The following is a 25,321-nucleotide window of genomic DNA, read 5'->3' as shown; positions in this document are numbered from 1 at the left end:
ACATTCATTCAAGAAGCCTTCATTATATAAATGTTTTGTTTGTTTGTTTTCTTCGGGGGGGGGGGGGGGTTTGTCAGCTACAATGTATCTGTTTAAAAGGAAATGTAGCCATGAACTTTGAGATGACTCACACAAGATCCATTATCAGGTCTCTTTAACTTGTCCTTCGCAGGTAAATATTATGAGGTCTATTATCTCTGTTATTATCACCCAGCATGCTCCACTCAGGGGTTAAGCGGCAAACGTGCAGTTCCGTCACTCTGTACCTCGGGTTTCTTTGCTGCTATTGGGCGAGGTTTGGGGATGAACCCTGCAGGAGGGGCCAGAGGATCTGTCTTTGGGGCGGGGATGAAACATGCGGGTCTTGCCAGAAGATTGTGTTTTAGTGGGACTGGACTGGATTTTCTGGCGGGTATGAAACCAAGCGGAGGAGTCGAGAGATTCCGCTTCGGGGCGGGGATGAAGCCAGCAGGTGGGGTCAAAGGGTCGGGTTTGGGCGACGGTATAAAGCCAGCGGGTGGTGTGAGGGGGTTTGAATTTGGTGCTACAGTATTTGGGGGTGCACTCTCGGGTGCAGCAGTGGATGTGGAATCCTCAATTATCTCTACATTCTCCTCCTTTCCTTCTACCTTATCTTCCTCCTGCTTGAGCTCCTTGTTCACATCTTCTTTGCGGGTGCGAGGCCGGTGTTCCTTGGTTCTTCCTCTGCCCATGAGGCTGGTCAGGCCCATGGAGATGTCATCCTTGTCCTCCCCTGAAGACTTTATAGTTTGAAGTGCGCCGGTAGCTTTGGCAGCTTCGGACACAGCCAGCCGATTCTGCTCTTGCGTCGCTGCGGGAACAACACGTCTTACAACTTTTCTCACAACCTTCACCACCTTTCTACCGGCGGACTTCTGCCCCTCTCTTGGAGCGTCTGGACCGTCCATGGCGGCGTTATTATTGGTGTCGTCTGCCGATGATGCACTTCCTGTGTCTAGCCCAGGTTTAGTAACTGCCTGTAGCTGACTAGCATCTACATCGGGCTGGATGCAAATAGATCAAAATAGCAAGAATGTGGATTAATTACACAACTGACAGGGATGAAATTCAGAGCCGTTGACGCGTCAAAATTACCGTGAGGTTTCTAACGCCGTCATTTGCCCTAAAATCTCGACTTTTTAACTAGCGCACATGGAACATCACTGGTGAGAAGAGCCTTGTGGCCAGGAAAAAAAGGTCATGTACTTCTGCAATTAATTGATTTTTTTTGGGAAATTTATTTTGTTATGGAAAATCATTCCATGTTATTTTAGAAAATTGTCACATTGCTCGTCAAACTAAAGTTCTAGCTACAAACAGCCACGTTAAAAAAACTGCTAAGATTATGTATTCAATGTTTGCAAACAGAGGTGGGGAAACTGCACCAGATGTGATTTTTTTGGTTGTATTTTTTTCCCCCCCCCCCCCAGAAGTGACCATTGGTAAACCAAACTGAACTGTACAGCTTGGTAGAACGGTGTCTGTAAAGGCCTCATTAAAAGAAATGCATACGCAATAAATCCATTACATGCAGCAGTTTCAGTTACCGGTAATTGCTTTTTTCCTGGCAAAGTGATGGCTTTGGGCATCACTTAATGAAATGATTCAGAGGACAATAAAGTGCATTTCGCCGCAACACAAACATTTATGGCATTAGCTCATCATCATTGAGTCGGTTCGTAAAGTGGTGATTGCTTAACCAGGTTTTTCAGTAACTACCGGAGTTTTAGAAAATGTTCTAAAGTCAATATACCAAGTTGCAATGTTATTCTTTATAGTTGCCCCAAAAAATGTTGAATCTCACCCAATACTCAAGTTATCCAACACCGAATTCTTATCATTATCATTTATGATTACATTCCAAATTCAACACGCTGGCTAACTTCCCAGAACTGCATTATGAGGGCAAAAAATTAAAAATGTAATATTGTATCAGAGTTAATGTGTGAAAGTATGTATTGAAAAGAAACTTACATCTGGCTTGTTCTCAACTTTAACCTACACAAGAAGAAGCAACACAACAGATCAAACCACCAGATTCTCACCGAAGCATTTCTCTATCACAAATGAGTCAAGATGCAGAAATGAAAGAAAAGGCACACAAACAAACAAAGAGAACAGAAGAGCGAGACTTCCCTTTTGTTCCCAAAATGAAAAGCGTGATTTGTAAGCCATGATGATGGGCCACAAGTCATGTAACAAGAACAAATGTATGCAATGGTGACGAAGACGAAAACACGAGGAGGATATGAGCTGCTCCGTGGTGACTGGAGATGTCGGGGAGATTATGAAGCGGAATTCTGCGCACAACGCCCCGTTTACCAACACGGCTGTGGGACCATGCAGCACTGAGGACAGAAGACATGATGGGGAAAAAAACATGAGATGAGATGATAGCTTAGTGTCTAGCGGCAATCGCGAACAGCCGCAACATGCGACAATCTATCAAAATCGACGACGAATAAGAGTGCAAATCATTCGCATTTGCCTCAGTTGATGCGCGAGATTCGCATACAGTGCTTGACAATCATGCAAAGTCACCGTTCATTGGATGCCATCACGGGAAATGAAACCGTTTCCTCTGACGCCACCCAATGAAACATGACTTTGGATGTAAAAAAAAATAATAATAAACACAACACTGGTGTCTGACTGGTAAACAACAACAACAACAACAACAACATCCCTGGGACTTAAAACTTTAAGACTTGAAATTACTTCCGTTAATTACAAAAGGGGGAATTCCAGAGTTTAAAAACTACACCTCCAGAGCAAACCATATTTCATAAATAACTGACTTGACTATTATGTAAAAATGCACTTTGTGGCATTTATTTATGTATTTATTTTTCATTGAAAAGCCTTTACAAAGAGTGTCACAGCTACAGGTTTCACCCAGCTTACATCAGTCTGCACCTATAAATAGTTTCAGCCATTCTGAGATACCAGCAGAGCACATGCGCCCGTGCACCAGCAAACCACACCGTCCAGCGCGCACATAGTCCACCAGAGGCCCAAGTCCATTACCTTCTCTCTAGGCCCGGTTAACCTTCCAATCCTTGCGAGGGCCGGCGAGAGTAAGAGCCGAGTCTCCAATGCATTCACACAAACTCCTCGAGAGTGAGGGGCACGGGCGTTCTGGAGGGCGGTGTCAAAGTGGCACCGGCCTGTAGTCTAAAGACTGGGGGGGGGGGCACGGGGCGTAATGTGAGGAGCAGGCCAGTGACAGAGGACAGCTGCTGAAACACAGAAAGGCTATGAATAGAATTGGCGTAACCACACCAAACCAATACACTCCTGCCACCCTTTTCCCTGGTGACAGACCACCAAAGAGGGGGTCTCCCTCACCCAGTTATTCAAACCGTCTCTACCTGCCACTTGGCATATTTTTGCCACTTCTATTTCTGGACCCAAAATTGTTTGTTTGCTTCATTTCAATGGCGCTCTAGCTCATGCTGTACAATAACAAAATCAGTCACATCCATTTGTAGCTGTGACCACAAGAGGGAGCCACGAAGTACAAAAAAACAAAAATAAATATGTCACACATGATAATAATAAATACACGACCGATAGTTTTACATTTACACTGGACAGACAAGAGCATAGCTTCATCTGGCCAATCAAGATTCTAATGACCACAATCGAGTGGTTAATCATTCAAATGTAATAACCTTTCCTATCAAAATTATTGGCTTCAAAAATAAAAAGATCAATCGGAACCATCTTCACTGTGCAATATTGGCGGAGGAACAGAATTGCAGTTATTCTACACAAATGCAAGACTCTGGAGTGTAGTACTTGTTTTGTGTTAGTCCCAATTGATTTGTTTTCCCATTTTAATGTGCCAAAAGATGATATTTTTGCTGTAAGCCCAACAATGTTCACATATTAGCACTCTGCCAACACATGGCCGAGTTGTCCCCACCACGTACAGTCTGGTAATCCTCAGAGACCGATACTGCGACACAACACTGCGTAAGCTGCTGGTTGACGCATGCTTGGCGTACAGCAAAGATTAAAGACTTTTAAAGCATACAAACTGATTCTGACCCAATTCAAAATGAATTAAATGGTCGGAAATGACAATATTTTCAAAAATCATCAGCACAAACGCAATGGATATTATTTGTCCATTTGTATTGCAGTGTCAGATTTTAAAAGGAAAATTGACAAGAATGAATGGATAAAAACTAAGGCGTTTAACATTTGTATGGACAGGAACACAAATTTAAAATCTTGATGATCAACATGCAAAATAATGTGCCACTATTGGGAAATGGGAAATAATAAGATGAGAAAAATGGGAAAGTGGTGATGAAATTTCTGTTTCCAGTTATATGTGAAGATATCTTGCTAAATAACAACACTATCTTGCTCTTAACTGGCAAAAGATGAATAGATCAGGTCAAATCAAATGACATGTCAAGCCCTGAAAAAATAAAATAGTCACATTCAAATCTTGTTAAGAGTGGAAGATGGAAAAATGACTTTGTAATCCTCGATTATGGACTAAAATCTTTATCCTTGGAAAGCCCCGCCTCTTTCGAAGCCATGCCCGATCTAATAATCTAGTCCAGCTGAAAATGTTTAAATGGCATCTTGGGGAGACGATTATACCGATTAAAAAAATAAACAAAATTTTACAACAAAAAAAGACATGAGTCCAGAATCAAACATGATAGGTTTATACTGTGAGGTGGCTGTGATAAACACTGTTCCACTGTGCCTTCAAGTTCAAATGAATACTGGGTGTGTATTTAAAAAAAATACAAATGTTCCTTTTTTTTTTTTTTTTTTTTTTTTTTTTTTTTTTTTTTGGAATGATTCACAAAGCACCTAACTGTATCCTTTGGAAGCAACACAACAATATCACAGCAGTGTTGTCGTTGTTGTCAGCTGTGGCGTGTACAATGGCTGCCACCTAATGGACACAAAACAGGGGTTGCTCAGCTGGGAACAAATGCGGGGCCACCATCCATAACTAAAGGCTACGGTTATTTTAAATACAAGTTCCTTCCTCAGTGTGTGACATTTATATATTGTGCTTTCCCCCCCATGACAAATGATAGACTTGTGCATAGGTGGGATGTTGATTATGGAACTGAAACCAGACAAAGACAAAAGTGACAGTATCAGAGGTAAAGCAGGTACTTTGGATGCCTATCAGAATGGTTGTATAAATAGCAGCAACACAATCATTTCCCTGCACATTACTGCAATCAGACCACAGTTATAGTCATTGCTGGTTGCCTGGCAACTTCATGTCACACCGCAAGGTCATTCTATGCCCCCAACAAAATTAGAATACTAAACCCTCAGGAAATCACTTGAAAAGTAATATCCATGCATTCTTAAGTACAACTCTCAAAATGTGCTATACTTGGTATAGGCTCCACCACCACTTCGCATTCAGCTCATGATAAATGGCACCCGAAAAATATTGTATTATAGAATATCGTAACCTCTCACAGATCGAGCCATATTCATGCAGCATGTGGCATCTGCAGTTTCTGCTCTAGATCCAACGTGGAGATCTTACAATAACCACCTATAAATAGTGCAGTTGGTTCTAGGTCAGCCTCGGGAGTACATTTTTGTAGTTTCTTTAAACGACCTGGTCTACTGATGATCATCAAGATCCGTTAAATGTAGGTCAGCGAGAGGAGCGAGTGCGAGGAGCTTAATGATGCACATCATTTTAAATGATGGGAATAGAAACCCCAGCTGGGATTGTGATTGGATGGTACCATTTTCACAATTTCGGTCTGTGTGCGTCTTCATGCCAAAACGTTCACGGAAATGCGTGAGCGAATGTTTTGATTGAATGTATCTGTGCATTGTTATCAGTCAAGGAATCACATTTAAAATATGATGTTCCTAATCTAAACGGGCCCTGAATGCGAGAAGACTTTTTTTTGTATGAAAAGCGCTTTATGAATAAATTTTGATTGATCGACAAATATTTACATAAAAAAGACAAGTATGGCGATAACTGAGCGCGCCTTCATGTGCCACGTTGTGATATATTCTTGTGTAAACTCGTTGACCGCACGCTCGGAACATCGTATGTCGATACCGTTTCAAGACTTGATGGGAAAGTCCAGAGTCACAAGGCACAAAAGTAGAATTTTTTTTTTTTTTTGGAAAAACATGTCAAGGTGAGCCACTGTTAAAAAATTTTTTTTAAAATAAATAAATACAAAATATTCAATTCAGGTGTACTGGCAAATAAAGAGTTATGTGTTCTTGTTGCAGATGATTATCCACATAAAAAAAAGTGAATAGGCTACGAACCGGCGACCATATGGCCCCGGATTGAAGTGGCGTTTGGGGCCGTTGTCTCCTTCAGCGTCCCATTGTTTGGTGTCAAAGCGTGTAGGGGGATGTGGGGGGGGGGGGGATTATATTTATACACATACATACACACACCAGAACACATTCTCCTAAAACACACACGCTCCCCAGTGAATACAAGCACAAAAACGCACAGCCATATCTTAACCGATTCCTCTCCAAGATCGAAATTCTTCAATCCAAGTCTTACTTAAAATAAAGAATTAGCAGAAGAAGAGAACAAGAACACGCAGAGTCAAAAGGTAGGAACAGCCTCGAATAACACATTTGAACCAAAAGCGTCGCCGTTACACTTATATTCTGTTCTGAAAGAAACCAATTGACAGAGACAGACATTATTGATTAATCAGTTGCAGTAATTGCTACTTGGGAATTTGCTCCATTTTGGGGGAAAAAAATTAAATCAATCTAATTGGCAACAACAAGAAAAGATGGAGTGCAATACCGAAAGCCATCTGTGGTCCCTTCTCAAGGTTTCGTCTTTCCTCCCCAAATGGTGTTTTGAGTTTTTCCTTGCCCGATTGGGGCATTTCGATCAGGGGACGTTGTCGATCTCTGTCAACTGCGGACCTCTGCAGTCCGTTGATACTCTTTTGTGATTAAGGACAATCCAAATAAACTGGACTTGACTTCAATACTTTATCGCATAATTGTTAAATTGTCACATTACCACAATAGTAAGAAAAGATATTGCGATAACATGACTTTTTTTTTTTTAATTAGGCTGTGAGGCTGTTATGAAATGAGCCCTGTGAAATCTGCCTAGCAACAAGTGCCAACACAAACGGAACTTTCCAGTAACCAACGGTAGGAAGAATCGGAGCAGTTCTCTGTTAAACAACATTGCTGCATCTACTCAATAATCACATACGATTTGATCTGCGATGCAAAGTATAAAGTGAGTAACACAAAAATTGGCCATTAGAAGATGCACTGAAATTGAAAAAAAGAAAAAGAAAGAAAGAAAGGAAGGAAGGAAGGAAGGAAGGAAGGAAGGAAGGAATCTAACTTACACTGAAGCCTTCCTTGTACGGTCCTTGTGAGGTCCTGAGCCAGCTCCGGTTCAGCTCGCTCAGCTCCAAAATGGGCTGCACCTTTAGCAACACAGACTCCCCAGATTGACGGATCATCTCCACGATCTCATCCCTGCTCTTGGTCTCAACCTTGACGCCGTTGATCTCCACCAGCCTGTCTCCCGGCACCAGGCCCAGGGCGCGGTCCTTGGCCGCAGCGCCGGGCTCGGCAAAGTGCACCACTCTCCGGCACACGTCTCCATCGGGCTGCCTGTCCAGCATGGTGGTCCTCCTCAAAGAGAAGCCAAAATCGCCTGTGTTGCGTCGCTTTAACTTCAGTTCTCTGGGATCTGGTATTGGGGGAGCGACAAGCGCCGGCAACTGTAAGTCGACACCTGGGAAGGTTTTTTCGACTAGCTCGGGTATGTGAAGCCTTAATATGTTCTGAGGTCTGCTCCCTTGGCGAAAATACCGCGGCCTTGATTTCTGAACGGACACTCCCGAAGCATCAAATGCGTAATTTCTCTGGGCGGGGGAAGGATACCTCGAGGCTATCCCGGAATTCAACTTGGCTAGTTCTCCAAACTTAGCCGCTCTCTCTTTTACAGAGCTTCGTATTTGGTCCCGGTCGATTCCCTTGGTATCGTCACCGCTTCCCGCATCCGGCGCCGAGGCGCTCCAGCTGTCGAGGTGCTCAGCATTTACGTCGGTCAGGCTGACATCCAGGTTGCTCGCCACCTTGATAGGAATAGGACCAGAGATCTCCAACTTGCTCCTTGATTCCTTCTTGGAGCTTCCCCGATTGAGGTGGAAGAAGCCTCGGCGAATGCTCATTTCTTCCAGACTCTTCAATTCGGCCGGGGACATGCGCTCTTTCTTGTCTTTCTTCTCCTTCTTGACAATGTCCTTTTCTTTCTCTTTGTCTTTCTTAATCAGATGAAACATGTTGGACCTTTTCTACAGCCTCTTGACTGGACTCATTTACAATCAGAAAAGGAAGATCTCCATCACGTGCCTGAGAACGCCGAATATATGATATAAAGAAAGCTGCAAGGGAGAAAAGGTTTTCATTGAGGAGACCATACAAGTACTTAAGCTTATAGTTCATCATATATTACCATGCAATAAAAGAGATTTGGAAATATCATAAATACATTTGTGTTTTAGTAAACAAATTCAGAAAAACAACCGATGCATCGTGCCCTGAATAATAGAGATGAGCACTGACTGTTAGTGAATCTGTGTTCATGTGCATAGATTCAAGATTAGGTACACACACAAAATCTAAAGTCAGTCAAAAGAAGAGCTGTAGCAAAAAGCCTGTTTTGGCAATATGTTTACTATTGTGGGTGTAGTTTGAATCTTGAGTAGCTACATACAGAAAGGTCACCAAAATATTAGAACCGTACTCGGGGTCACTCATGGTGTTGTGGTCCGTTCGCCAGGCAATGTGGGTTCGGGTTCACGGCACACCACCAAACTAAAATGTGACCAAAAATGATTGAACAGTATAAATACTGACACAATAGTGTTCTTTTCTCAAATGTATTCACAAATTCACTGTTGTATGAATGGCATCAGGTGAATACTCAGGTAAATTGTACCTTCTGCCATCTAGTGGAAGAGCATTAAGTGCTCTGCCTGTCACTAACAAACTACAATAATTGATATATTGTTAAATAAATACTTCACTAACAATGTCATTCAAAACTAATGAGCTTTGGAATGGCAGAATATTTGCTACAGCTCTTCTTTTTTTTTTTTTTTTTTTTATTCCATTCGGTTGTGCAAGTGTTCCGAATGTCCTTGCCATAAGGTGCCCTACATAGAATTTCAAAGCACTGAGGCACTCAATGCAATGTACAGCGTGTGTTGATGTCCCGTCCCCCCCCCCTCTGCTGCAGACACGACCCACGACCAGATCGGTTTCACCGTGACACAGCACTCAACATTTAGGAATAGTAAAGTAATCAGTTCATGCATGAATGGACATACTTGCCTGACAGACGTATGCATCATCCCCTGTCGTCATTGTTTTGGCGTCAAAAGCAAATTCACGTCGTCGTCAAGTCTTCTAGGTCAGCGAGGCAGCACATTCCAAAAAAACTAAGAGTACAATTTTTTTTCTTCTTCTTCTTCTTGCTTCAAATCTAGTCGCATCTACTTTTCATCGGGGCGTTTTATGCTTTGAAAGTTTCCAGTACTCGCCAATTGAGTGCATGTTTGCAAAAGTGTGTGTCTATGTGGTGCAGCCACGACATGCCCGGTCAGTGCTTGGATGTAATTCTAAGCTGCTTTGGCCTCATTAAAAACCCGATGGCCTCGGGGAAGGATGTCAATGGAGGCTGTACAAATATAGTACAGTATAACGATCTACAGTACAAAGCAATAAACAGCATCCTACCTGAATGTGTTCGCAGGTGGCAGGTCGCTCCCGCAACTTTTCGGCATCTGCTTCCATGAAATTGCCAAAGGTGAGCTGCAGTACACGTGACGCCTTCAATGTTCGCCACCAGGTTAGGATTTCTTAATGACTTGCCATACCTGCCCATTGTGTTCTTTGAATGGCTGAAATGAGAATTGATCCTTAAAACTAAAACATATATGTCCGCGGGGGTTATCCACAAAAACGAAAATAATAGACACTTCGAAGTGAAGTGTTTTTTTTTAATACTCATTAAGAATATGAACTTATTGAATATTTGAAGAAAGGAACTTGACTTTGAAATTCTGAGTGTACCTTAACATAACATGAGGGTAAATCGGGCAGCAGTGACCCCTACTGTTCACTTCGAGCATCGGCGCACATTTACATTCAAAACAAGCAAGCTGTTTTTCTACAAATTACTGTCGCCTACTTTTAATAGAGTTAAGCATTTGAATTCATTATGATCTAATTCATTATGATCATTATCTCCTTGCTAGAACCCAAATGAGTTCAAAATAAGTTAAATATAGTACCCCAACTTCCTCCCACATTAAAAAAAAAGCACTTAGTTGCATTGAAGACTAAATTGTCCATATGTAGGAATATGCGTGTAAATGGTCGAGGGCGCACCCTGAATCTCACCCAAAATCAGATGTGAAAGCTCAAACTCACCTGCGACCCCAATGAGGACAAGCGCTATAGAAAAAAGGATTAATGCATACTATTGTGATCCTGCACATATTACAATACTGGATGTAAAAACACGATGTCACTCAAAGAATAGTATTACATTCATTCTGATGAATAGAAAATATATATATATATATATATATTTATATATATGTAACTGTAGGACAAAAACTAAAGCGTACCTGCATAAATAAATGTGCAGCCTGTTGCTGGATGATGCTGAGCACACATGAATGACTCTCGCTGAAGCTCTCTTTGCACCGTAGGGGAATATAAAGGCTTTCAACGTACAATGATGAGCCAGAAATTCTAATTGCATTCTAGAATGATTGTGCAAAACGGTTCATGCATGGATGGATCTACGTCTGCTTCTTATATTTACTCGAGGCCGGAAAATCCACTCTGAGACACTCCTGAAAATTCAGAAAAATCGTCACGACACATCGGTGAATTTTAATTTGGTTTTAAATGCTTGAGGAAGTATTTACTAGATTTTAATTTGGAACTCCAGAAATGCAATTATGAATTTGTGTAGAATTTCACGTTTGCATAAGATGCTGTATTTGTGTTTTGGTGTTATTTCAATAATATCAAACATAATCTCTGCCTGAGTGTCTCAGGTTTGGGAGCACTGTCTGTATTTGGGATATTTAATAAGTGACCTAGTCAATAGCAGAGTTTTCTTGGTTTACTATACTTACCTTTTCCCTATATTTTAACATATCTTATCATATGAAGCCATGTGAATAAACTGTGTACATGTAATGAATGAATGGATTTAAGTCTAAAACTCATCAACATAAACACTCGTGCGGAATATGTTACTCACATTCGTTTTAATAGCAGAGACATGGATTATTGTATTCCGATGTGTAATCTGCATACACGTGCATGTGCAATGTCACGCTTGCCAAGCAACAAGAAAATGGTGAGCATGGAATAGGCAGAATACTTGATATTAGCGGCAGTGCACTGTATGTCTTGCACAACCGAGTTTGTTCATTCATCCCTCGTCTATGAATGAAAATGAACGGCAGTAATCCACTGGGGAGTCCCGGTGCTCGTTTAAACAAGGAAATGCATTAAATCGATAGAAAGGAAAGTACAAAATGTTTGGCATAAAAAGAGAAAAGCTATTTCCAGCCTTTTTTTTTTTTTTTTAATCTACTGACGGCTTCGTATTAGTAAAACACATCTATGAGCAGCCACACGCGACAAGGAGGATACTCAATAAAAAATGTCACTGGCCGAATCAACAGAAGCATATTAAATAGGGGTGCTTTGAAAACAATCGTAATCACATGATCCGTATGGTGTTTAAATAATTACTTCAGTGATTTATGGATTAATAGTGAGCATTTAAAACTATATATTTTAATAATATATTTGTTTTATTATCGAAATATTTGCTAATCTAAAATAATATGACCAAATTGGACCCCGTGTTGTTTGTAAAATGGTACAACCCTTAAGGTTACCGGAAGTTGTTTCAGCTGCCATGTTTGGTTGCTTTGTTGTAGGGTTCTACTAGGTTTCCTACACAATTACCAAGTGTGGAAATGGAGGCAAGCTGGAGTACGTTTCTCTTCCAAGTAAGTTCACTCTTTCGGGGGTGGGGGTGGGTGCGGGGGGACGTTTTCGCCCGCGTGGGCAAAAGCTAAAAGTCTAACCACTGAGTCTTTTGGCGGCAAAAGCAGTTTTTTAAACGAGTAGTGCGAAGAACAAGTAAGCAAGCAAAACAATGGTAAATGAATCCTGGCTTCCAGCTGTGCGCCTGGCGCTTGAAGAAGAAGAAGAAGAACAACAACAACAACAACAACGAAAAACATCCTCAACGAGTGTGTGGAAAACGCCATTTGTTTATTATCTGCGGAGTATTCGGAGAAACACAATGCTGTCGTGAATGTATTTTCGGAAGTTTGTTTGACGCCAGCAAAACATGCGGGATCATTTCAAGTGAGGCACTGCGCCGTTACAATCCCCCCCACACGCACACACCAGCTTTCGCCCATCATTTCTTCGGGGCGCCCGGTTCTTCGTGTAATTTGTCGCTGGGTATTTGCCACACAGAAAAACATAAATACATATTTTTTTCCCCACCCACCAGCTTTGAACGCCGAGTAATTGTGTGCGCGCTTTAAAAAAAAAAAAAAAAAAAAAATCTCAGCAGCTGATAACGGCGGTTCGCGGCCAACTTTCCTCCTTGTTCACTAGCCAAGTTAGCTAACGCTGTTCGGGGACGCTCCATCACGTCACTGGAGTCGGTCCTCGCCGTGCAGTCGTTGCGGCAACTTCGTGGCAAGTAAAAAGTCCGCGGCTCCGGCCATTTATTTTGTCTGTTTATTCTGCTGACGATGAAAGGAATTCAAACTATGCACACAACATCGGCTAACACTAGCTACTAATAGACTAAAGCTCTTTTATTTTTTTTTTTTTTATTTTTATTTTTTTTTTTTAGGGAGACCTGGAGTGCCGAACTGCCCCCGAAATTAAAAGATTTAAGTGCAAATAAAATTAACCACGTGATTAGATTCAGATGATGTTGCCATAGCAATTGAAGGCAGTATTTTGTGCTGTTTTGGCGTTTGTGCCAAAATATTGTCCCACATGCTTTAGATTTTGCAGAGTGCAACACGTTACTCCAGTTAGAAATTTACTCAAATGATATATGAATAAAGATACGTGTTGTTCCTGACCGAAATGAATTAAGGGCTATATAACTGTTTATAATAGAAATACCCAGATTAAGCAACACTGCGGGGGTTAAAATCTGAGTGCACTGACGTCATTTTATGAACACAAACAAGTAACAGCTCACCTGCGGTTAACAAGTTTTATTCTTGGAGTGAGTTAGTTGCTGCATTAAAAAAACAATGGTGATGCTGTCACGTGTCGTTAGAGAATTTGTTCATGCCAATACGGGTACAGTAACACAACCTCCAACTTGATTTATTTACTACAGCAATTTATGAGCAGAGCACTTATGCTCCAGTGAACGTTAATTTTTTAAATTTACACTTATTTACCTTTCAATGTAATTATTTGCAGTAGTAGTACTGATGATTATGATAAGTTGTTGGGTCCCAAAATGGGAAGAGGCTGTGCTGGGATGGGCTAATTCACACACTGATTCATTTTTGCAACTTGTATTTTTATTGAAGTTTTACATTCGCTTGGTTTTTGGTATTTGAAGGTCTAAAGAATGTAAATCGTGCAACAAGGCGTACTTGCTATCCCGCTATGTATTAATGTACTCTTTGTATGGGCTCAGGCTTCTTATTGGAGATTTCCCCCCCCCCCCACACACACACATACACCTCCCACCCCCCCTTATGTGCCTCTTAGAGTACTTTACTCTGGGCAAAGAAGACAGATGGACAGTGCAGTTTGTTTTAAAATATCTGGCAACCTGCCAGCCACTAGTATCCACACTTGTATCTCGTACCTCACACTGTTACTTTGTCTTTTAGGCTTTTGTAAATGTTAAGGCTCTTGGTGTAAGCGGAGCAACACTTCAGTCGCCAAGTAATACTTCTGAACCGTTTCTGTTATTTTTTTCAATAGGAATTAATAACATAAAATATGAATACATTTTAAAATTGTTTGTTTATCCGATCTTCAAATATCTAATAATTTGAAATATTTGCAATATGTATTTACAAAAGCTATCAGTGTCTTTTCTGGGCCTAAACCTGAAATCTGTGTTCCCTTGCAAACAAACCTTCATTATAGTACAAAACATTTTCTGAATACATACTCGTGTCTTCGCTAAACACTTGGAAAACTTTGCTAAGTCAACTGTAAATTAAAGTTGCAAGGAAAGATGCTGTTACAGAAAGTACTTTTTGTCTGAAATGTAATTTGAACTTGTAATTTTCGAAAATGACACAAAACTATACGTGTATTGTAAAACTCCACTCCGATATTCCTGCAGAAGTTTTGAGTTCCAGGGAAAGATCCTAGTGTGTGAAAGGGCCTTAAGTCTGTTGGTCCAATTCAACGGAAAGGAAAGCATACAGCCTCTTTTGTCAACTATCCATATTTTCTTTTTGGGAGGGGGGGGGGTGTAACAGAAAAAAATTAGACCGTTCATACGCAATATTGATGACTACTGCTCTAACACCTGTACTAAACCTTGGAATTTAGTGACATTCAAGAAAAGAGCGTTTTGACAAGGCTCGGCACTCAATCAGGAGACAGTGCGAAGGCTGTTTGCATCTGGTTAGAGATGCAACTGTGAATAATGCATTCAGAGTCTTCACTTTCGGGTCTGTTTTTTTATAAATAAAAGAGATATTTTCAGTGAAGGTCATAGAGAACATTTTCTTTGGTCGGGACAGCTGATTAGTTATTTTGATTATAGCACAAGCCTATTTTCTATCCAGGTCGAATCCCTCAGTCCACACACAAAACCAACATGTTTACACAATATTTAAAAGTGAGTTAGTTTGCGGATGTCAAAATAAGGGCTGGGTGCTCTCTTCAGGTGCATAGTTGATCTCCATATGTAGCGTTTGTTCAAATACGTTTGTTTGTATGTATTTGTGAGCTAATATAGTGTGATCAAAAGCCTGAATTGTTCAACTGTTTACTGGAGTTATGGCAGCTGTGATCCAGTAGCAAAAAGCCTGTGTCACATTTCAAAAGCAGACATGCTGTCGTATTTTCTAACATTTGATGTCCGGAGGGAATTGGATTCGTATTGGCAGAAGGCCTCAGTTGCGCAGATGTAATGTTTTTAAGTGTATCAACACATCCGTGCTACGATGACAAACAATAACCTGTTTCTTCAGACAAAATATCACTTGTTTGTCTTGAATAGATAGATACATGTAATATGTTCTCTCAAATGTCCTTGTTATTCACTTCTTCAAACTAAATTGCATTGTGAGAGGACCGTCTTTTAGTCAGACTAGTCATGTTGGAATTTCATTTAACAAAAAAGCAAATACAAATCATGACCGTACTGTTTTATTTGCTAGTGTCTGCGTTTGTAAATTTGATCTGATGCCAGGTGCTTATGTCAGTGCTTGTGATTTGGAAAGTGCCTTTCACAATACTACATTGCAATTTACAGACAATATTCCTAATAATATTTTATATATTTTATAAAACTGTAGCTTTGTCAGGTGACTATGGATTTTAGAATTTTAGTTGGCGATAGAAATGTAGGTAAGAATTGAAGACCACAAACTTGACAGACTTTTTACCAGCAAAACTAAATCATAGTTTATATAAAATAGTGTTTTCTGCAGCTTGTTTCCCGCCTCCTCCCCTCTTTCATCAGTTTTTACATGGTCTTTGTTTTGGTCCAAAATGGGATTATGCCAAGCAGCTGTATAGTGAGACACAAAAGATGGAGGGAAGACGGCGCATAATCGGACTCAAGACTGTGAGTGGCGTTCAAGTCTACAGTGGTCCGTGGAGCCATCAGGAAGCTCCCTCCATTTTGATGTTATTTATGAGCAAGCAGCCTCAGTTGTCGGAGCTCATTTGTGTCAAAATGGTCAGAGCTGTATGAAGGCACAACAGCCTTTACGGGCCGCGCAGTTCGGCATCGGTGCCAGGCTGTGCGCGATGGCTGCGCTGCACAAGCTTCACTGGTGTCGCCCCGCCAACCAAAAACGGCAGCCTCACGCCCAGTGTGCCAGTGGATGGCGGGGATAGCATCGTATTATGTTGAGTAATCCTGGATGGCGGCATGTGTGAACAGGTGCCTTGGTGGCAAGCGCCATGAGTTCCCAGGTTCCCTTACACGTCGGGGAAACTGACGGCTAGCTTCACTGAGCGGTGCTGTGGATAAACAATGTCCCCGGCTCATGAATAGATGAGCCAAATCAATGAAGATGAGCATACAAAGCACCCCTGCTGTGGCCCTAGTGCATCACTGCTCAGATTTGTGTCTTTCACAATAGGCTAGATGACATAAGGAGGACATTGTGTGGTTCATTTTTCTTTCCGAGCCCCAACCCTTCACTCTTGCAACTTCTTTCTTGGCTGGCCTTCTTCGATGGATGATTGAACCTCAAAGGGAAAGGTCAAGCATTTCACCTTGGCCTTTCTTGCCACTGGTCGACAACACTGTTTTCTTCTTGTGTCAGTCCATTTTACTGAGCGAGCAGCATAGCGTAGTTAAACAAAATTGTATTACACTTAAAGCTATAATTCGCAACTATTTTTTTGTTTTAAAAAAAAAAAAAAAAAAAAAAAAGTAATTTTTACATAAGCCAGTACAAGAGTAGATGACAGAATGCTGTTTAAGGCAATCAACTTCTGACACTTCTTGCTATATTTGTTCAATATTTATTTTTTTATATTTAGTGACTATCCAATACATTTCCACGCTGGATCAGTTGGTGGCGCTCTAAAATGACGTCGCGGAAATGACTTATTTTACCTACGAACGGGCTGGCCCGTATATGGACAGCGTGCAGGTCGACTGAGCCACAGACAAAGGAGAAAGCATGCGGGGTTGGAAGGAGGAGGAGGCCGGCCGGAGAAGCATTTCGCTTGCGTCATATCGAAGCGACGAAGGCTTTGTTGTGTTGTTGAATTCCAGCGTCATGGGGTGCCATAAATCGCGACTTTTAGATTTAAAAGGTAAATAAAACTGACCTAAACATAAATGTACTATACTGTTCTTCAGTAAAAAATTTACTGTACTGGATAAATTCAAAGTTCAGAATGTACACCTTTTGTCTAGCTACAAGATGTATTCTAATATTTTTGAATGTATTTCATGTATTTATTTGTCTAATGCAGTGATTCTTTTGCATACCACTAAAGGGAGCTTGTGCAATGATTCCTTCGAGCTTGGCTAAAGTTTACCGATTGATGCAGTAAAGTTCTTCAGCCTGCCATCAACTTTTGTTGGTTCTTGTTGAAACCTCTGAACTTGTTTTGGCATAAAAGTGACAATAAAGTTGTATTCATTGTGCTAGTAGCTTGAATAAGGACAAGTTTGTCAAGAGGGTTAATATAGCCAGCCACAATTAAACCAAAATTTACCAATTTTTACCCCAAAGCCTAATAAAGTTTAGACCTGCTAAATTATGTTCACCTTAATATCAAGTGTGATGTATTTGTGGCCAAGGCCACAAATCATTGCCTTGCTGTGCCACTTTCCATATTACTTTGTAACCTAGATATTTGCTTTTTTCGATCTTTACTGACCTGCAAATTAGTTGCTGTTCGATTGCAAAACTAATGGTCTGCTCTTCAGAGCCTTTCTGGCAGCACGTTACACTCTGTTATGCCACTAGTTTGGAATGCTTGTTTCGCAGTCACAGGATGAATCAGCAGGGTCATAATTGGATTTATTTATTTATTTATTTTTTTAAATTTTATTTTTCTTTTAAATCCAGTATTGGATTGCTTTGTGGCGTCAACTTCATTAATGACAAATCTGCTTCTGAAATTAAAATCTGCTGCCCATTTGGCTCGCAGAGTTGCGTAATTAGGCACAACCGTTGGCCTTTGACGAAACAATGTTGTCATTGACGTTCTGTGGGTTCGGAAAGTCGTACATCTGCATGCTGCCACTAATCTCTTCAAGTGCAACAGTTCTCTTTTGCAATTCAATTTCAATTTTAGTAAAGATTTCATTCATGTGACTTTATCTATGATTAAATAATAATTCAAATGTTAATTTGACCCAAAGTAGTATGTTATTTGTAATTAGTATCATGTGTCCACAGTGATTACTTTTCTGTGGAAGCACTGCTACTTAAACACATCGGCTACATTCAATACATTCACTACTTTGACTTAATGTGTAACCACCAAATTCAATAATGCTAACCCAATTACCAAATAACTTTGCATTTTTCAATAAGGGCACATTGAGTTTTAAAAAGATACTTGCAGCACATACTTATTGAACCGGAAATGTGTGAAACTTATCACACACAGACCTGTCATTGACTGCTTTGCATCGCATCTTGTCATCACCTCTTCTTTCTAATGTTTAATCTTCATTGCAGTACTTTAATCCTTTTTAAATATATTTTTTATTCCACCAGCAGGCCAATGAAGCCCTCCACCACCAGCACCAGGTGGCCCAAAACAGCCTGCTGCCCCTTCTTAACGCAGGAACTGAACCGATCGACCAAAAGCCCGTGCTGCCCATCCAAATCGACCACAAGAACCCTTCCATTGCTCTGGATCTCCTTAAAGACAATGTGACCAGTGGAGGAGGTGGACGGCCACCAGTGCCCGTGATAAAAAAGGAGCATAAAGGCAAAACGCCATTCGTTTGTGGCTACTGCAACAAAGCCTTCCGCGACAGCTACCACCTGCGACGCCACGAGTCAAGCCACACGGGTATCAAAATGGTGTCGAGGCCAAAGAAGGTTGCCCAGACGGCCCCCCCGACCATGGTGCCGATGATCTCCACGATGCATCGAGAGAACAACGGAAATGTTTCCTACATCTCCACGGCAGCAGGCATCCTCTCCACGGCGACCACTTCCGTCTCGTCCGGCGCGAGCATCATGACTTCGGCGATGGGCAACATGTCGCACCACCAGCAGACTGTCCCCAAGAAACCTGCCAAACCTGTCAAGAAAAACCATGGGTGCGAGCTGTGCGGCAAGGCCTTCCGTGACGTTTATCATCTGAATCGCCACAAGCTCTCCCATTCGGACGAAAAGCCCTTCGAGTGCCCCATTTGCCACCAACGGTTTAAAAGGAAGGACCGAATGACCTACCATGTTCGGTCTCATGATGGAGGAGTCCATAAGCCCTATGTGTGCTCCGTCTGTGGGAAAGGTTTTTCCAGGTAAGAAACTAAAACATTTTGTTGGCAATCTCGCACGCACAACTGCTCCGAAGTGCTCCTTTTAACACTAGTCAATTTATTAGAACTACTCTCTCAATGTGCTCGCAGGGTATCCAAACCTTGGGTGTTATTTTATCAAAAGTGAGAGCTACAAGTGGGGGGGACAAAAAGACCAGGTTTAAATGCGTTTGAACAAAAATAGAAGGTTCTGACGAGGCTGTACACAGATCAGTGTTGATTTGAATTGGGATTCGTGTGGGCCTGAAAAATCATTGAATCACAATTTTTGGACTCTGATCAGAACGAATCTTATAATATACATTATATAATATACATATCATTATGACTTTAGTACGTGTTGATGGCTGATGCAATTTTGACTGACTGCACATAGATGATCATTTATGTATAGATGGATATATATGATGTTATAGATGTATGTACAGATGATCCTTTAAATGTATCCATTAATATCAGTTAATATATTGTGCGTTTGTCATTTTAAATTCCTAATTTTTGTAATGAGCAGAGTATAATGATAACAGCGTGGCGGTGTGCGCGCGACAAGTTGTGCGGGGTACGGAAGGTATGGAGGAAGGTGTATAATGATAACAGCGTGGCGGTGCACCATTAGCCTGTGCTACATGGTGACGTTTTTATGTGAGCCACTTTCAGGCATGCTTCCAGTACACTGACGTGGGTAAGGCATTCGATTGCATGCTTGAAAGCGAGAATGGGCACTGAAGAAAAAGGCCACTGAGTCACTACCACTTAGCTCGATCTGTTGGCATCCACTGGACTCAACTGTGTCTGCTCCGCTTGGATCGGGACCAAAAAAGCAACAACAAAAAAGTTCCGGTTCACAGGACTGAGAAGCTTCAACATGACTTGTCATTTGTATGGATACGCAATAAGAAAAATTCCAGCGGAATGAAACTTTCCGGTTCGCGAGCAGCTGCCAACGCAGTCGCCCTTAGTCACCCCACTAACATGATTCAACTCTCAGCGTCACCAGAACTATCCAGCTGTCCGTGGTGGAGCCAAGCCAAACTGAGATTATGAATGCAAGAGAGACTCACCGTTAAAGGTCAACAAAATGAACATCACTTTAACACATTCATTGCCAGTAACTGATGTCATCAAAGTATTTTCTGGGTGGTGTTTTTATTTTTTTAAAGACTGGCAGTCAATGTTTTTAAACAACCTAGATTTACAATTGTAGTCTGAAAAAGGCATTTTGATGCAAATAATTTTATTTAAGATTCTAAGTGTTCTTTTAGATTAGTCTTTCCATAAAAGTATAGTTTTAAGTACTTTTTATCATGGAATAAAACAGGGTTTTAGTCTTGAAAGTCATTCACTAATAAACATGCTTTGATTTGTCAGACATAAAACATTTCAACCGGGGCCAGCCCTAATAAAGTTGAACAAACTTTGTGACCTACATTTTCTGTTATTCCTGAGAGAGATGCTGTGTAAATTTAGCACTGGACTTTTGTGACAAACTTCAGGCTAAGGCCTTTAATGCTTGCACGACATTAGTATTCACTTGGTATTTATTTAAGCAAATACATGAATCTAAGAGCTGTGCCAGCGTCAACTGCCACTTTACTGAGAGTAAACAAGTGTACACTATAATGGTGTACCATCTCAGTGTGGCGCTTCCTGAAACTAGGCCAAACTAAATCACGCATGATTGATCGTGGAGAATCAACCGCCACTGACGCAACTTTTAAGGATTCACACAAGCCCTTCGTTATCAAAGCGAGCACACAACATCCGGATTTGAGCAATGCAACTAATATATAAATGTAAGAAACGTATGTATTAAAAATACACTTCATTTGGCTTTTGATTGTATATTAATTGTATTGGTAATAACACTAATAAAATTATAGACTATATGTGGCACTGATGGTCTCATTTTGAGAAAACTGTTCCATGTTGTTAATCATTTGAAAGTGGAACAGTAAACAAGCTGAGGTCATTTAGTTAATACTTGAGCCTCAGAGTCTGTGTATGAACCAAAGCGCCTGTCTGCATCAGGTCATGTCTAAATTCAAATACTGCAGCTCATTACTTTTTGACCAGTGACACAATTTTCATTTTTCTTTTTTTGTTGCAGGCCTGACCACTTGAGTTGCCACGTGAAGCATGTTCATTCTTCCGAACGGCCGTTTAAATGTCAAGTGACGGTACGTCTATATGTACATCTGACGATTAGGACTATCAAGATTGTTTATTATTTTCACAGTTATGTTGTCGTCACACTTTCACCTTGTGTGTCTCGGGCATTTGCAGGCGTGTACCTCTGCGTTTGCCACCAAAGACCGACTGCGTTCTCACATGATCAGACACGAGGGAAAGGTGACCTGCAGCATCTGTGGGAAGATGCTGAGTGCGGCTTACATCACCAGCCACCTGAAGACTCACGGGCAAACAAACTTCAACTCCTGTAACAAAGGTATTGCTCGCATCTGGAATCAAAGCATGGCAAAAGCCCTGACAAATGCAGTCGAACCACGGTTTGCGTATGCCCTAGTTTTCGTAAGATTCAGTTTTCAACTTTTTTAATTTTTTTTTAATAAATAATGCTCTTTAAGACCTGCTTCTTTTTTTAACCCTTTCACAAAAGACAGTGGAACCTCAAGTCAAACACAATCCTTTCCGAAACACTGGCTGACGGTAACTCTGTTCAGCTTTAGAAATAGTTTTCCTCCCCTTATATACTGGTGCAGGTAGTTTTTGGTTTGCGACAGAGTTCCGTTCGTACGACACCAGCGTAACCCAAATTTCTCCATAAGTCGGAACACGCGTAGTCTCTGTTACTAACCTCGATAACATAGTTAAGTCATAATTGTAGTAAATCGGAATCAGAACGCCTTTATTGTCATTTGCAAATCAAACATTTGCCAACTGTTCCTTGTTCCTCTCCAGACCAGGTCTGCAACTCTGTCTCAGCTACACCAGTGACTGTTTCGGCTCCCATCACCACGGCGATGAACCGGGGCAACTCCAACAATAACAACAACGCCGTCACCATAGCGGCGCAAATGAACATTAGTACCAACACGGTCAACATCACGTCGCCGGTCAGCCTTCAGCACCCGCTCACCATCACCGGGCCCGTCAACATCGCGTCTGTCAACATCCCTGCCAGCGCGTCCATGAATATTGCTCACCCGGTCGCAATAACCACCCCCATGCCAATGAATATCGCCGGCCCACTTAACATTGCCATGCGGCCAGTGGATAGCATGCCTTTCTTGTCCCAAGTCTTACCGTCTTCCCCACCCTGGTAAAGATAAAACAAAAAACAACTCAAAAGGAGAAGGAGCATTGAACTGGCCAGGAAGAAAGGGAAAAAATAAAATGAGACTCATCTCACAATTTGCCCCTCAGGGCCAGCTCCCCGACCCCCTGTCTTTTTTTTTGGGGGGGTTGTTTTTTGAGAAACCCTCATACTTTCATTCCTCACACCTCCAAGTGGGTGTGCTGTATTTACGAGCTGCGCAGCCAGGGGGCGCTCGCGAATTCTTAGCTGCATCCCAGTTCATGTTAACATGACTTACAGGAGATGCACAACACTTGACGAGAAACCAAGTAGGACCGTCCTTGAAATAAGGACACGTTTAGGAATTAGCTTAGTCTGTTAGAGTGACGAAACTGATCTGTAATAACTGAAGTGAGATGATTCCTCATACATCATGATGGACTGTCATGGAAGAAGAAACTGTTTTTTTGTTGTCGTTTTCTTTTCTTTTCTTTTTTACCATAGGAGAAGCGAGATGGACTGACTTCTCTTCCACAGCCTCTGGCTGTTGCTTTATACGTTAACTATAGCCTGGTAATCCATATTTAATGTAGGAGAAAAAAAGCATAGTAAAAAGGGACAGCAGCTTCCATGTGCAAGGAAGGATATTTTTTTCACCTTACTACAGCTTTTCCATTTTGTTTTCAGATAGTAGTTACTACACTCTTAAGGTACAGCTAACTTGTAAATTCAACATAGTTCTGCATTTTGAGTTTTTACCCGTCTTTTCAAGGAGATCTCTCCAAAAGTGTCCGCTTGATGATGAAATGTTTGTATTTTTATATTTGTATGGACTTATGAAGACTTGTGTTTATGTTCTATGGTCTGTTTTAACCTCCCCACCCCGTCCCCGCCTCAATGTAGTTAGAGTCGATTGAGCCTTGCACTGAACGTACGTCCGCCACACTTAAAAAGCAGCAGTATTAGTATTAAAGGTCAAGCTGACATGCCAGTCGACGCCTGTGGCTTCATCGTGACTAAACTGGAAAAGCACAGGTGTATCTTGAAGCTTTTCAGGCTATTTTTGTTACAAAAAGTCTGAAGTGATGTCTGACTCCTCTACAAACCTTGTTTTTCCACCCACCGTTAACTCCTACTGCCCCCAAAAGACTCACTCAGGAAACACGCACCTTTGAAAGAATATGTATGCACATATTCATTCTGGCTTGTCCGTGTTTTTTGTTTTGTTAGGTTTTTTTTTTTTTTTTTTTAATTCAGTTGTAAAAATCTTTTGGTACTTTAGGAGGTTTTTGTCAGAAAACAATTGGATAAACAATCACCAGTGTTGTTTTCTTTTGAAGTGAAACGGTTAGTGGCTCACGCAGACAATTTTTTTTTATTTTTTTGTTCAATTTAGATTTTTCTTTTAGTGATTGTTTGCACTGGATTATCATACCGGTGGAGCTCAAGTAGTTTGTGTAAATTCAAAATGTCATAGTGTGCGTGTGAGTCTGTCTGCTAATATATTGCAGTACCTACCATAGTCCCAAAAAAATCATTTTAAAGTGAGGTTATGTGTGAATCGGCACCTCACCTTGATGATTTGATTGTTGAATGTTTATTTTTTTATTTATATTTTTTTATTCCCTTTGCCCTAATAGTGATTTGCAGATGTTACATGAAGGAGCGTTTCAAGTCTTTGGTTGCCTACAGATCTCCCTGCTTTATCAGGGACAAGAATAGTAATAGTTTAAAAGAATAACTGTTCACTGAGTTACTGTACAATGGCATATCTACTGTACATTTTATTTTACTTTTAAGCAAACATCAGTCTCAGGCTGAGAATTCTTCTGACCAGGGACTGATGTGATTAAAAAAAAATAATAATAATTAATGTAATGAAAATATTGGGCCAAGACTGACATTGCATGACCCTGAACACTAATTATGTTGACCTTTACATATTTTTTTTAATGAATGCATTGTTGTCTGACAGTGTTGGAGACTTTCAGTTGACACTGAAAAGAAAATGCAATATGCATGATTGTCATTGTTCAGTTTTTTTTTTTTTTAAACAAAATAGTGGTGTTATTTTCTTAATGTGCGTATTACATAGATACACTATAAAAGACTTTGCCAAATTTGATACAGTGATAACGTGATAAATTGTGTTTTTTGTTGAATTGAACATCTCTTTATTTTCTAAGACAAATATGAATTGGAAATTCCATGAGCCTCGTGAAAGCAGTTTGAATGTATATCTTTGTACAAAACAATTTTAGGTCTGTGGATATGGTAGTAAAGATAGATGTGAAAGATAAAATAACCCTTTTTTAAATAAAACTTTTGTATTAGAATATTAACAATGGTAATTTTGTATATACAGGAAAGTAGGCTTTCCAATTAGATCAAACATTCCTGCATTATTTTATTTTTTTTCAATGTATGTTTGTCAAATTATTACATGAACATGCATCATGTTATGTGCCTTTTATTTGGGTTGTCTAAATAAAAGAAAACATTACATATTTTGTATTTATCAAATAATGTTCACCTTTAATCATTGCAAAATTCAGGAGCGTTTTACTCTATTTCAGTCTTTTTTTTAAAATTTTTTTTACAAACTCTAGAAAAGCCAACGTAAGTGTTCAGTAGCCTTGTTCATTTGCCTTTGTTACCTAAAATTAAACCGTTTTCACCCATTCAGCACTGAACTGGAGTTTAAATGGGATATATATATATATATATATATATATATATTTTTTTTTTTTTTCCCCTCC

General features: G+C 40.6%; 2 protein-coding genes across 7 annotated transcripts in view; one reads left to right on the top strand and one right to left on the bottom strand.

The window, feature by feature from the left end:
- LOC133416220 (unconventional myosin-XVIIIa-like) overlaps nucleotides 1-9,861 on the bottom strand; it is a 56,672-nt gene extending 46,811 nt beyond the window's left edge. For all 5 annotated transcript variants that reach the window (XM_061702981.1, XM_061702983.1, XM_061702984.1 and 2 more), the window contains exons 1-2: nucleotides 9,796-9,861; nucleotides 7,392-8,438 (exon numbers count right to left, since the gene is read on the bottom strand). In XM_061702981.1, the coding sequence (XP_061558965.1) occupies nucleotides 7,392-8,336 (945 nt within the window). In that variant the 5' untranslated portion in view covers nucleotides 8,337-8,438; nucleotides 9,796-9,861. The remainder of the gene's footprint in view (nucleotides 1-7,391; nucleotides 8,439-9,795) is intronic.
- A 2,174-nt stretch (nucleotides 9,862-12,035) lies between these two features.
- LOC133415853 (vascular endothelial zinc finger 1-like) lies at nucleotides 12,036-23,809 on the top strand. 2 transcript variants are annotated; one of them, XM_061702356.1, is made up of 5 exons: nucleotides 12,036-12,101; nucleotides 18,531-19,288; nucleotides 21,414-21,483; nucleotides 21,590-21,752; nucleotides 22,226-23,809. In XM_061702356.1, exons 1-5 carry the CDS (start codon nucleotides 12,069-12,071, stop codon nucleotides 22,588-22,590), a joined length of 1,389 nt encoding a protein of 462 aa, XP_061558340.1. In that variant the 5' UTR covers nucleotides 12,036-12,068; the 3' UTR covers nucleotides 22,591-23,809. The 2 variants fall into 2 exon arrangements, with proteins under 2 accessions (XP_061558340.1, XP_061558341.1); XM_061702357.1 differs by having other exon boundaries at nucleotides 12,069-12,101; nucleotides 18,534-19,288.
- The last annotated feature ends 1,512 nt before the right edge of the window (nucleotides 23,810-25,321 follow it).

Source organism: Phycodurus eques, chromosome 17, assembly GCF_024500275.1.
Source record: "Phycodurus eques isolate BA_2022a chromosome 17, UOR_Pequ_1.1, whole genome shotgun sequence".
Lineage (NCBI taxonomy): Eukaryota > Metazoa > Chordata > Actinopteri > Syngnathiformes > Syngnathidae > Phycodurus > Phycodurus eques.
The sequence above is the reverse complement of the archived record's forward strand: the minus strand, read 5'-3'. Positions and strand labels throughout refer to the sequence as shown.

Excerpts from the sequence above, each read along its gene's own strand:
- LOC133415853 (XM_061702356.1), top strand. The coding sequence starts at position 12,069 with ATGGAGGCAAGCTGGAGTACGTTTCTCTTCCAA. Across the intron at positions 19,289-21,413 it reads TGTGGGAAAGGTTTTTCCAG|GCCTGACCACTTGAGTTGCC; the intron begins GTAAGAAACTAA and ends TTTTTGTTGCAG. Across the intron at positions 21,484-21,589 it reads CGTTTAAATGTCAAGTGACG|GCGTGTACCTCTGCGTTTGC; the intron begins GTACGTCTATAT and ends GGGCATTTGCAG.